Consider the following 14,776-nt stretch of genomic DNA (forward strand, 5'->3'; position numbering starts at 1 on the left):
GGTTCTCCAGGTTAACTGAAGAGACATTTTAATCAGAGATGAGATTCTTTGTACCCACTTACATTTTATTTTTTTTGTATCCAAGAACTTTCAACAGAATGGAGAATGAGGAACACTTTTCTGAATAATGCAGGTATTCAACCATTGCTGTGCTTCAAAAGTAGAGTTTTATAAATCAATGATAAAATCTTGCTACGTTATTGTGTTGGCATACATTCTGTTGTTACAAAAATGTTTACACCGATGTACTGCCACATTTGTCCTTTTTTGAAACAACAGGTTCAAATGCTTGGACAGAACCTTGGTTCAGTACACTGAAAAATCAGTTTTGTGACCAGAATAAAACAATTTTTAATTAACCAGCCATTTAATGTGTTTTATAGGTGTATCTACATAGAGCCTTCCACATACTCAAATATATTGTGTGTACTTTGTTAGCTGCACAGACTCCATGCACACAGTCTGTGGACAGTTGACTTTCACAGTCAAGCGTACCGATTTCCGATGGAAAATTCCAATAGTGCATCATCCTTACCCAGAGTCTGAGGTATTTCCTCCCACATATTTTTTATCTCTCTCTTATATTCCCTTGTTAGACCTTTCAGAGGACGTGTCCGGCGGACATCGTCTTCGTCTGCATGGAGTCCACCTTGAACCTCCGCTGAGGTTCAAGGTGGATGCCTGAGTATGTGGGAGTCTTAAGTCTGCATCCAGAAGTTGCAGGATCACAGTTTTCTAAGAGTTTGAGCATCCCTGCTTTACAAAAACAAGATTGGTGACTTAACTTTTAAAAGTGTCTTCACCTCACCATTTGCCTGACAACAAAAAACAAAGCATGCCACTTTACACCCTCGAGATCTTGTGCCCCATAAACAGGTGGAAGTTTCCTCCACTGTGTGTCTGTGTGGAGGGATTTATGTCCCAGATAATTAGTAGTACAAGCAGATGTACACACGTTAGAAAAGAGGTCAAAATGTCTTAAACCCTGCCTGTGTTGCCGTTCCGATCTGAATATTCAACATGGGGAATCTCTGCTACTTCCAATTTGCCCTTCATCTTGACATCTATTGAGTATCTGTGTACTCCTGGCCTTGTGCTTTATTATTAATCTGTCTGTCTGTATCTGTCCCTTATCAACTATCTCTACAACCTGTACAAACAACATGTGTTCCCTTGTCTGATCTGCAAGGATATAGGGGTTGAGGCCAAACAACTACTTAGTTCCCTTAGGCTTTGTCACTCTGGCAGCGAATTTCTTCATAAATAGATATGAAGTTCTATGCAAAAAACAACAAAAAAAAAAGACAAAGTATAACACAGTTATATCAATCTTATTCAGTAGGAAGAAGATAGATTATGCTTTGTTTATTAATTCCTTCAGCACATTGTCCCAAACTCCGGTGCTGTGCCACTAAAGGTCCTCCAGGACCTCTTTGTTTGCATGTTGGCCCTGTGTGGGTTTCCTCCAGGTGCTTCAGTTTACTTGCATAGTCCAACTGCAGTTCCATTAAGAAGAGGTTTTAAATTGGCTGTAATTTGTTGGTGTGGGCGTGGATGATTGTTAGAGGTGTCAGTCAGAGCGACTGCAAACACCTGTGTGAAGATTCTTTTAAGTGTGATAGCAAGCCCAACATTTAATTAGAAACAGAGAAGAGTTTTAATTATAATGTTTATGCAACACACCAACCACTTTAGATTTCATCACTTGTCAAGGACTAATTTCACAGACAAGAAAAGTACGCTGTCAGGATGTGTTGACTGAGAGACACAAAATGTGCTGCCGAAGGGTGAGAACAGGAGCTAGACTGGAGAAAGAACTGAGATCTGAGTTGTGCTAATGGCCACTTTTCTTCAGTTACATTAAGAAGAGGTTTAAAAATAGTAACCTGAAATGTAAGGTTTTGGAAAAACTTAGTAAATAAGAACAGTGGAAAAATATTGCTTAAAGCACAGCTGCTCGGGACTTAAAGGAATAATTCACAATTTTGGAAGCGAGAGCTCGTTCATAAGTCATGAAAACTTAACTTAATTACAACAAATAACTGTCTGGATCTATTCCATGAACCAAATAACATGAATACATATACTGCATGTACTTATATCCTCAAATTGATGTCATTTTATATAAATATACTGTATAACGTCATGTATTACAATTTTTATGGGAAATGTTTTGGTAATATATGTTAAGGTATAGTGTTACATGTATGTCTGAAATATGGTAGGGAATATTTTGCATGTGGAAATATAAAATAAATATATGCATCGATATTTGAGCAATATATGGTAAAATATATGAAGAATATGCACAATTACATATGACAAGCTGATGTGGACTGTAAACTGCCACAGTGATATCCAGTTGTAAGCAGGCAGTCTGACAGAAGTGAGGCTGACACTTTGTGCCACCAGCAGGCAAGACAGGCACACAGTCACAGAGGCGGGTGGAGCCGGAATCAAAATACTGCCTTTAGCCTTTACCATTAACAAAATTGTGGACGAAAAGTAAAAATGACTCATCTGACAGAACTGGTAGAGGACTTAAAATGAACCAACGTCTCCTGACAGGAATCGCAACTTAAAATTTGACTTTCTGGAGAAAGACTTTCAGTAATTCATACTGAAGTCTGCAGGCTTCACTCTCCACCATCTGTCTGATTAATCTTGTAGATGTATGCCTGAAGGTATGAAGTCACAAACAAGTTTGTAGTTGTGATGTTTAATCAGTGCCTCATTTGACCTATCATTGACCTGATAGCATCTCTGCTGCATAACCAGACCTTGGAACAGTTTCTTTCCTGATGATTTGGTTATACTTGTGACAATATTGATACATTTTTAGCTCTTCATAATCAGCGACAAAACTTCTAAACAGGGTTTAGCACCATTCAGCCCAACTAAATGGACTGAGGAATTGGGCTGGTACATCAGGTTGTCTGATAGACTTTATTGGCTTCTTCTACATACTGATCCCATTTCAGTTCTGGTCATTGTCCATTCCACAGGGCTCTGTTTTTGTGCCATTGTTGTTTCTCCCCACCTAAGGATATTTACTATTGTTGTTATGCTGATGATATCCAGTTGTTTTTTTCTTCTTTTTTTTTTCAAAATTAAATTCTAAATGCTACATTTTACTAAATTGTCTGGATTGAATTAAAACCTGGATGATTAATTTTTTTTCAGCTGAATGAAGAAAAAAACCAGAAGAAATTATCTTTGCACCAGAAGAAAATAACTGTAAAGAGAGCAGGTCCTTGGGCTTCGGGTTATTTAGATAAATATTTGGAGTAGAATATTTGGCTCTATTCTGGTTTTCTGTTTCTGCCATCAACAAATATTGCCTCAATCAGCCCTATTGTTTCACAGAATCAAAAATCTTACTTCATGTGTTTGTTTCGTAGTCTCTAGATTATTGCAATGCACTGTATACAAAACCCTCTCTAGACCTTATGCAGTCTGGTCAGATACATTGGAAATGTATACAGAGTATTAAATGACATAATTCTGCCACTTTTGATGCGACTTCATTGGCTCTCGGTTCATTACTTAGTGCAATTCAGAATATTGGTTTAGAATTGGTGAGCTCTGAATGGACAGACACTAGCCTACATCTCTGAACTTGTACATCCCCACTAAGTAAAAGAGACACAGCCTTTCCTTCTGTGGCTCCAACACGCTGGAGCTCCTTTCCTTTACAAATTCACTTTTTCAACACCTTTTGCAATGGACTCTAAATAAAAGTTTGATATTGCTGAGATTGTGCAATTGTAATTACAGTTGAATTTTTTTTTTTAAGGTTTCACCCACATCGTTGCCAGAGCTGTAAGGTGGTGCTCCATTTCATGCAACACTGAAAGCATAAATTCCACTCCACAACCTCTAGTTGAATAATGATAACCAAATTATTCTTCCATTGGGTATGAATGTGGCTGGATGCCAGAGAAAGATAAGTAATTCCCCTTGCATAAAGGCAGCTCCATCTTGGCTCATTATATTTGGAAATGTCATCAATCAGGTGTAAATTCTCCTCACGCTAGCAGCTGTGCCAGTGATCACTATCTTGCACCTGCACTCACCAACATAAAACCACATTCACACCAGCAACATGTTTCTGCTGTTCTTTGACAGAAGATAAACAAAGCAGTGGGAGAATCAACATGACTGCAGCTGTGACAGATTACTGTGGAAAAAAACTCAAAGAACCAGAGAGGGAATCTCGGTGCCTGAAGATAAAGGTAAGAGGAAGGTTATGTTTGGAGCGCTAAAAATATTTCACCTGCTTTTATTAACACAATCAACCCAAACAAAGAATTAGCATGCTAAAAAGGCAAAATATGTGAAATGGTTTTGCAGTAAATGTGCTGCATCTGTACTTCATAAGGACTTGGAATGTATTTTTTATATTCACTTAGTTAAACCTCAACCTTGTCCTCTCTCCATGTCTGCTCCCAGAGGAGCATATAAGTTACTTATATTTTCAAATCTGTCTCAATTGTGGAAACAAGTGTCTATTTTTTATCCAGAATGTGGCTCCCTCATGAACAAAAACTCTGACTGTTTTTTTTATTTTTTATATATATGCTCAGAGAAGACCATCAAACTTGTAGACTTGGATCTCAGTATGAAACTAATCAGATCAGATGTTTTAACTGATGCTAGATCTGAATTTACACACTTGACGATCAAATTCCTTTCCACAAGAACTAAGTGAATTCTGTAAAAGTAATTTGAATTCATAGATTGTGTGTACGTATATTTCTACGTACAGTATACACAGAAATACTACTTGTTTTTCAAGTTTCTCCACCAACAAAGAATACAACTTATCTCACATATCTACTGTTAGCTACTAATAATGCTAACATTAGCATTAAAAAACCTTAAAAAAAACTATTTCAAAGTTGTCTAATAAGTCTGAACTGTATTTGATTCTCTTTTATTTTTCAACATAAAAAATATTCATTGTGACAAATCTGGATTGTATACTTAACAACATACAGAGATTCTTTAAAATACAGTTCGAGATTTATGAAACCGTCATTTTATTTTTAAAAAGCACAAAAAACGACTTGGTCAAACTTACAGGTAAACAAGCAGAGCAGCTGCAATGTATCCTGGGATGGTTTTTTTTTTATCTTGGTTTTTGGGGTTAAAAAAATAATTAGGAATCAGACTTTCATTGAGAACTTTTTTTTTCTCCACAAGAAGTAGGTCTGTCCAGCCAGCACTTCTACAAAGAAAAATCTTTGTCTTTACACACCTGAAAAACACATAACAGCCCAAAGAACAGCAATCCATTCATCTCCTAAACCTGGTGGCACATACTTGTCTTATTATTTTCCAAGCCACTTGTCCTGACAATCCAAACACAGTCACTGTCATCCATGATATTCTCTCATCTGCTAAATAGAGCAGCATGCAGTTTGTTTGACAGCACTAGCAGGTGATCTCATTGCACTTGTCTAAGCTTCATGTGGGCAAAGAAATACACTTGAAAACAACTGCAAACCTCCTGCAGACACATCACTGTCCACGCTGCTCCATCAACTGTAGGTACACAGTTATCCATCTATCAAATGGATTGTGTTTGCCTGTATGTATTTTATTATTTAGGACTGTACTACAGAGAAAAAGGTTTACACCCTTGAGTATAGTCTGTAACAGACAGCACACATAGAAACAAGTGAATGCCACATAAACCATTTACTCAAAATGTCCTCTCTGTGTCACTCAGTTATATATAGAGGAGAACGATTTATCCTCTGACTTCAAACTACCAGATGTAGGTGTAAAAAATAACAAAAAACTTTTTCTATGGATCAGAATATATCTGAACGTTGTTTTCAGCAAAGTAGCAGGCTTCCTTCTTGCTTTTTGCAAAAGAAGAAAAATAGAAATATCTTTTGTCCTGAGCAGCAATGCAGTGAAGAATTTTATTGATGTACATAAAGGGATAGCTCAAGATTTTTAGAAAGGATTTCTGATAAAATGTTCTAAGCAGTTAATGCTAACTAGTGGTTTTTCTTGATGTTTTTATTAACTATAAATCAAGATTTACCGAACCCTGATGCTAAAGCTAATAGCTACACCAACAGGGATCAAGTCCAAAGAGGAGGTCTGTCATTAATAACTCTTGTTTAAAAACCATCCCAGCCATCACTACGTAATGAACCTTTAATCAGCCATCATATTTGGAGTGTGTAGCTATTTTCAGAGCAGCTGATGATTATGTACTTGGGAAATGAATGAATGTGGCACCAATGATCCTGTCTGAGAACAGAAGACTGAACTTATGATGGCAGTGACTGTCTCATCAAAATGGTAATAATACTAACATCCAACTCTGTGTTGATACAGACTTGGGTTTAAAAGACACACTTGTTAAATTTTGATACAGTGAAAACGTCTAAATTCTTACTAGCTTTTATTTCAGTACACACAAATGCATTGGGAATATTTTCACTTTTATTCCAAATGGAAACTTGAATTATTAAAATTTTGTCTGGAGTTTTCTTCACAAGTTCGAACAATTACTGTGAGAGACGGGGTACAACCTGGACAGGTTCTCAGTATATACATGTCATCGTCCTGTGAATTACAAAGATATATAATTGTAGAAGGGGTTATTGCTCATTACTGCTTCATACCTGTGTTACATGAAGGGACAGCTGGACTACATTAATTAGTTCTTTTTGCACTTCTTGGTTTTTCTTTTGAAAAAGCAAAGTTGATATGACTCTACTGCGACAGACTGGCGACCTGTCCAGGGTGACCCCGCCTCTCGCCTGGAACGTAGCTGGAGATGGGGAAGAGCAACCCTCCCAACCCCATTAGGGACAAGAGAGAACAGAAAATGGATGGATGGATGGATTTGACTCTACCAGTTTTATACTGCATTCCTTGTATTAATCTAGAGAATCAAAATAATGATTTTTACTTGGTTATGATGTCTCGGTCTCTGTCTTGTTGTGTCATACGGTCGTGTGATCTCTTCTAGTGTTTAGATAAACTCAGATTGAGCCATGATCTATGCCTTATTCTGAGCCAGATTGAACCGGAAGTGTTAGGTGTTAGGTGACATTTGATAAATATGGCTGACAAACGCCCACACACACACGTACACACACAAAGGTCCTGTTCAACATTGTGAAATGGTGACCTTCTAGCTGTGAGGTCACCACACTTCACCCAAGTGTGTATGGTGTAAATACATAACATTTGTCATATCATTATTGTGGGTGTGATATTTCTTTCTTTTTTTCCTCCACAGGGTCTTTTGTGGGCTCTACTGTCCCTTATATGAAAGAAGGCTGACAGGAAAGGGGGGAAGACATGCGGCAAATGTCGCAGGGTCTGGGAATCGAACCCGTGACGGCTGCGTCGAGGACTCGAGGCCTCCAAATATGGGTTGCGCTATCCCCTACGCCACCACAGCACACCCAGGTGTGACATTTCTTTTCAGAATACCTTTAGTGGCACTGATACTTCAGAATGTTCAACCCACAGATGCAGAGGACGGAGGAAAAATGAGGCATCATGCTGAGGCATCATGCATGCGCACATTGAGTTAGAACAAGCCGTCCTTAGTTTTCATATTTGTTTCGAGGTCATTGAATTTCTGCACCTGTCTGTGCAGATGAAGGAAATGGGTGTTTGAATCAAATCAGGAGAGAAAAATGAGCTGCCAACAAGGTGCCTTTTAAAAGAGCAATCACCATCCAGCAGAGATGGACTGCATGTGAAGGGCGCCTGAACACAGAACGCCAGTACTGTACGCTGCCAACACACACACATACACACACGCATGCGGCAGTCAAAACTGTTTATCATTTTTCATCTACAGTATTACCAACTTTAACTACAGACATGTTTGAGGATATATAGGAGTGACAGTGGACAGGTCAGATGAAAATGAATCCTTAGGAATGTTCAGGGAAAATATTTTAGTGTATACATGTATTTAATTCAAGAAGCATTCCCACAGCATGACACTGCCACCACCATGTATTACAACATGCACACACAGGTCCTTCTTCCACATCTTCGAATCGTCCTCTGAAAAGCTTGCAGGGAAACTTTTCCGTTGAATCTTTATGTCTTTCTTCCAACAGTTTCCATACAGGCCAGATTTGTAGCGTGAACCATTTTTAAAGATTTGAAAGATTGTAATCGAGGCATTATTTTCTTTATGTTTAAAAATTGTGAACTACTTCATTTAGGTCTGTCACACAAAATCCCAATAAAACACACAGATGTTTGTGGTTTTGAAATGATTAAATATAATGAAGTTTTAAGAAGTGTAAAAGTTGTTTATCTCAATACTCGATCGTCACAACTTTTTAAAATGTTTTTGACTAATTGGAACTTCTTTGATTTAACGCTGGATTTCAGGGGTTTAAAATTTGTGATACTATACACAGTCAGAAAGAAACAGCAATAATTCGTGTTCATTAGTCTATCATAAGAGAAACAAAATGTGGCTTTACTTTTCAAGGTCATATTTTCACCATGGTATTCAGAGGCTACATATTTATAAACTAAATATTTGGCTTGATAACTAAATATTTAGTTGGAAGCTTAATATTTAGCTCCTTTCTAAATATTTAGATTGGAGCAAAATATGGTGAAAATATAATTTTGAAATGTGAACCCACATTTTTGTTTTTTTAAGACAGGCTAAATAACCCAAATTATTGCTGTGCCTTTGTGACTATAAGTGCAGAAAAGGTGGTCTTATTGAAGCAGTAATTGTTGTAGAGATTTTTTTTGTTTTTTAATTTTCAGCAGGCTTTCTGGGAAGCAAAAATAAATTAAGATAAATAATTTATTTTTATAAATCAGCTTCTTCTGAAAATCTGTGTACCTTTGAATTTATTGAAGGGATGACACGTTTAAAAAAAATTCTGCAAGCCGTGTTGAATGAAGGGTGATTTTAAACGTTTGCGCCGCCCAGGCAGAGACACCAATTTGAAGAGTCTTCATTTAGAGCCAGGCTCCATAAAAGATAATGAAAATGTCACAGAGCCTTATGTAATTTGTAAGCGCTGACAGCTTTCCCACAGAGGTGATAACTATTGTTAACTGGTGACATTTATAAGCAATGAGAGTGTTCTCTTTAACAGGCAGGGCTATGTTAAAAAGGCCCAGTTACATGAGATAGAAATTTTCATTTGACATCAGCTTACGTAAGCTCTGTGTGTTTTATTGGACTTTTATAAAGATGTCAAAGCGGGACAAATGAGAATTTATTCATGCAATGAAAATAACAAGAAGATTTTAACCACATCATATTCTGACCATCGGGTAATATCTTTCTAGATTTTGCAGACAAAACATTTTGGGTGGATAAACTGCTTTTTGAATTGCAGAAAAGTTGTTGCAACTTTTTTAATTAGATCCGCCACACTGCTGAACAGAAGAGAAAAGTAAACTGCTGCTGCTGCTACAATGCCTATATTAGCTCCAGTTTATATTGTTAAATAGGACAGGGTTTTGACTGACAGAGATAAAAATGGATGTTTTATGCTGTACTTAGCTAATAACCCTGCTGTTTCCCACTAAGTGACTGACTGAAGTTGGCTTTGAGGCTGACTGTAAATAAAAGACATTCTCAAGCATCTACTTTATAAGGATGTGCATAATGAGCAGCTGTTGATGAATACATCAACACTCCCTCAGAATTTGTTGTGCACCTTATATAAGATGACATGTTAACTTGGATAATGTATGGCTGCTGTGAAGCTGAACATGCGGCAACAAATGTTTGACAAAACCAAACTTTCAGCCAATTAATTGGCCGAACGTTTGGCCAAGCATCCCTACCTTTGCAATGGTTTCGTGGAACTTGAACAATGGGTCGAGTTTTTCTGGCGACTGTGCAGCGAATTGGGCCTCCGACAGGAAACCAGTGGTCTGAAGAGCAAAATGGAATCGTTAGACATGATACAATTAAAGCTTTTACTTTTTGTCAATTAGCCTAAAACTAATCTCAGTCACTTTACAGGTAATTTGACTTCATCAACAAAACTCTTCATTACAAACCTTGGTCTTTAAATATAAATATTCATACAGGATTCTTTTTTTTTTTTCTTTTTTTTTTGTGTGTGTGTGTTTGGTGTTGCTGTGTGAGTAATTCACGGAATATGAACCAAAGATTCTGACAGAAAATTCATAAACAGTCACAATTAAACCAAAGTGGGGGCTGAATTCGTCATTGTTACTATGGTAACGGAGCCTTATCCCAACCAAACCCTGCTTTGGTGTGTTGAAAAGAAGCTAAAATGAGTCAGACTTACAGGGCCTTACTCTAAGCACACACCTGTGGATAAGCACCCCCTCACACCCACTCCCAGCTAGCTCAGAGCCGTTAGCCTTAGACACGCAGTGCTAAAGAGCAGGCCAAATCAAGCACCCTATTCTATACTTCACAGGGCCAGCATGAATGGCAAGGGAGAACTGAAGGTTTTAAACAAAAGAGCTTTAACCAAGATCAAAGACACCTGAGTTTCATTCCTATTAGAGGCCTTTGTGTTGCTAATCTGCACCTTACTTCATCTTTCACACAACAGGAGCTCGCCATGCCTTCATCTCAGCTCTCACGCCTACTTTTTTCCTTTCTGCTTTTTTTCTGGTAAGAATTTAAATTAGAATTGCAAAGAAAAATATCATTAGAGGTTCATATGAACAAGCTGCTAAACCAGTTACCAGATTTGGTTATGTCACTAATGGGTTATAAACGGCCTATCAAAGCATAGAAAATGTTAGCCCATTGTGAGAGCTGCATAGCTTGTAAATAAAACTCACCTATCGGCCCTGCTGATGTTTTTTATGTCATCACATGTATCAACTGAGGTCTGGAAAAATGAAACGATCACATCATGATCTCCCTGTATGAGGTCTATTTCAGTTTCAGCTGAATCTGAATAAAAGCAGACCCTATTCTACTTACTGAAGTGGTTGATTAACTAATTACCTGAACCAAACGTTTTATTTAAAGAAGGGTGAATTTTAAAATCACTACCAGGGTCATCAACCTTACTCTTTCAATAGGACCAGCAAGATTCCAAGACAATGTTGATGGTATCTAAAAATAGGAATGCAGGGGGAAGTTCATCTTTTACTGTCACCTTTGTATTGCTTTTATCTACTAACATGCTTCACACATTTTAATTTAAAAAGGAAGTATTATGTATTTCCAGGCACATTGTACTGTTCTTTAGCACAAGTTCAAGTCACTATGTTTTCTTTAGTTGTTATAAGAAAGCTAAATATCTCAAACATTACATAGTTTACACATTGAAATTGGGCCTCTGTCTCTTTAAAAACTCTTGCTCTTTATAAAACTTTGCCTTCAAGCAGTTAACACAACATGGCTCCTCTATTGACCCTTTAACAATGTTTTTACCAGCATTTCACTGAGAAGCAGCTTCTATAATGAGCTCAGCAAAGAGCAGTTTCACCAGATGTCGGCTAATTGCTGCTGGCTAGTCTGAAGGAGTTGAGTGGGGAAGTGGAGGTAAGGGCAGCTGTGTGAGGTAAAAGCTTGAAGTTTGGAGTCTGCAGCTCTGCAGAGGAGCTGCACCTCGAAGACAGGGCTAGATCCAAGCAACTGTTTTGCACAGGTGAATGGTTGCCATGGAGATTAAACTTTAACCTTTCTTCTTTGATTTTATACATTTTTGACAGTTAAACATTCAAATGATTTAAAGGAACACGTGGTTTCCACTTGATTGCTTTATTTTAAAACCATGTATTTCTGTTACTCCTATTTAAAGCAAATATGTTAGGTAAACTTAATTTATTAAGGTTATTCCAGTGTGAAGCAATTGTGTTGGCTCAACTTAATATATTATGGTTAATCTAATAAAAAAAAAATGAGTTGGCTCAACTTATGCTATTATGGTTATTTTATTAAGTGTTGGCTCAACATAATAAATGGATTTAAGAATTGCACTGTTTCAGTACAGTTCTTAAATGTCAATAGTTCCCTGCAGAGAAAAACAAACATCTATAGTTTAATGTGTAACTAAAACCGCTTTGAAGTTTTCCCAGACGCAAAACAGTTATGTCTCGTGATCTTCCATAATCTCTCGTGATTCCCTGATCTCGCTAGACCCTCTTCAGAGGGAAATGAATCCGACTACGGTAAATTGAATCACGTTATTCAAGTTGAGACAAAAACTATTGTCTCGCGTGATATCCCGTGATCTCACTCGTTGTCTTCAGCACAAGATCAGTCTGACTACAATGAATCATGTTATCTCAACATGATTAAATTTCATAAATGTAAAGTTGTTGAATTTCTTGTTTATCCAACATGATTGTATCACATTTTTGTTTGAAACATGAAATTATTTAGTCAAAAGTACATATTCTTTTGTTAATGTGACAACCCTCTGAGTTCATTTTTTTCAGTGTGCTAAGCAATGTTTTAAAATACTATGGCCAAATTTCTTACAAGCTGTGGTGAACATAAAACTTCAGCTGATAACTAAGAGCTGTGGAGCTTCCCATTGGTGCAAACTTAAGCATTTTGTTATGTTTAGTTTAAAATTTTTAATTTCTAAAAAAAATAAAACAAAAATGAATTGAATAAAATGAATAAAAAACAGAAAGTTGTTATTGATTAACTGCTTGTGAGGCCTAACTAATTCTCAGATATTCACATCAGCTAAATCATACAAGAAAACGGTTGCATGCATCCAGAAATACAAAGTGAAGAGCTTAGTTAATATATTGAAGAAACACTTTAAAATCATATATAGCAGAAGAAAAGCAGACAGTTCAGTTGATACTCAAGACAGAAGCAGTTGAGCGAAAGAGAAAGAGATAAAGAACAAAGAAAGAACAAAGGGGAGGAAGAGTAAAAACAAAAAAGGGATGATTAAACATTTTTTGAGTGTTCATGAGGTTAATGTAGTGAATCCTTGTAAAATGAACACCCAGACAAACATTCACTTTCATCACAGAACGGGTGCGAAGAGAGGAGAGGCGCTGCATCGCTGAGCTTAGTTCCACCTGAGCTGGATTGCCATTGATTTTTTTTCTCTGCCTCTCATTTCTTAGTGAGGATCCCATCTGTCCATCTCCCTTCTCCCTGTCTTTCCAGGTGCTGAATGTAATTGGATTTTCTCACTGTAAAACTGTGTGTTTAAAACTCTGCTGGAGCAGGAGTTTGGACAGCCAGTCAAGCTTGGAAGCTAAGCTGAAAACAACAGACAGAGTGACTTCCCCAACACCTGCCATTTGTAAACAATTTGGAGTCTAAACATAGAGATCTGTGGCGCCATATTTTATGCACAAGTCGGCATGTATAAAAACTTAATTTGCGTCAAAGTTTGCATAAATATATGCACACTTTTACGGCAATGCAAACTTTTTCTGTGGACAATATCAAGCTACAAAGCAACAAAATTCACCTAAATACACTGAAATCTGACTACATTCTGTGTTATTTAGACCAAGAAGCATCAGACCCAATCTTTTTCATGATTTTAATATTTTATTATTTAAATGTAAACGATGAAACTGAACCAAATTTGTTCTCAGACAATAAGCTAACATGCACACAAAATAAAGAAAATAAAACTAAAAGTATGTGAAAATGATGTTAACATACACTGTAAACCTTCAGTTTCTCACTGTCTGACATTAATGTGAATGTTTTACTGTTTTAGGTCAAATAGAATTACCACAGTTATTCCTATTTTCTAAATGCCACAAGAAAAGGCCATTTTAAGTGACTTTCTTCAGTCAGAAGCTTCAACACACTATCACTTTGCTTCTAAATAACAATGAAAATTCCAGATAATCTCATGGATTTGTAAGCTTCTGATAGGTTAACTCAGAATGCAGCAGGAGGTAAATCCTGTGAAGGACATTTAGGACAGCAGCTCAAATACTCTGCTGTGTTCAGGTTTGAAATGAGCATATTAATGTCAGATCAAAGGGAAAAGTTCTCATTAAGCTTCTGGGTGAAGCTGGTAAAAGCCAGGATACCACAGTTATCTTCAACAAAATAATTGTTGTACCAACACTTGCTAAAATTCCACTCGGAGCAGAAGAAGACATTTTTTTCAATAGTAACACAAAGTCACCATAAAAATTGCAGCCAGATTACAAGTTGAAAATGGAAAGAGTCGTTTTTGGAGACAGTTCTTGCAATCTGATGAAACATCATGTTGAGTGTTTTTTTGAAGGAGCAACTTATCAAGACTGGTTTGTTTTGTTTATATGATCCTATCTCCATTATTATTATGTTCCTCATTTCTATTAGATCAGCCTGGATTCTATTTTTACTTTACTTCAGTTCTTAGTAATTCTCGCTTATTATGTTTATTCCTAGTGCATAGTTTTGTTACTCTTCGATTCATTTTCATATCTCCTCTGGAATGTATTTACCCTCAGTCAGTCAGGCCAGTCCATTGTTCCAGCATTCACACTTCCAGTTTTTATTCACGTCTCTCTTTCCTCCTCACTGGTTCCTCCTGTTGAATCCTGTTCATTTCTCCATTCCTTCCCAGAGCAGCCCTGCTTCCTTTTCACTCTGGATTCTTGTTTTTGTTCGGCTCTGATTCTGTAAGTCTCTTCGTTTACTCAATGCCTCTGCCTTTTTGCATTTGGGTCCTAAATCAACACCACTCACAACATGACAAGACAACTACAATTCTATCAGACTGGATGAAGAGCCACTGTGCTTAAATTCTCAGTTGTATTTATGTCTTTGCTTTGGTTAGGCCCTTCTAGGACATGGAAACTTAAGTCCTTTGAAGTTTTT

General features: G+C 37.1%; 1 protein-coding gene across 7 annotated transcripts in view; it reads right to left on the bottom strand.

Annotated features, from left to right (window-relative positions):
* Nucleotides 1-14,776, bottom strand: part of LOC122837974 (inactive N-acetylated-alpha-linked acidic dipeptidase-like protein 2) — a 321,561-nt gene that overhangs the window by 59,356 nt on the left and 247,429 nt on the right. For all 7 annotated transcript variants that reach the window (XM_044128206.1, XM_044128210.1, XM_044128205.1 and 4 more), the window contains one exon: nt 9,823-9,912. In XM_044128206.1, coding sequence (XP_043984141.1) covers nt 9,823-9,912 — 90 coding nt within the window. The remainder of the gene's footprint in view (nt 1-9,822; nt 9,913-14,776) is intronic.

Source organism: Gambusia affinis, linkage group LG10 (genome assembly GCF_019740435.1).
Source record: "Gambusia affinis linkage group LG10, SWU_Gaff_1.0, whole genome shotgun sequence".
Lineage (NCBI taxonomy): Eukaryota > Metazoa > Chordata > Actinopteri > Cyprinodontiformes > Poeciliidae > Gambusia > Gambusia affinis.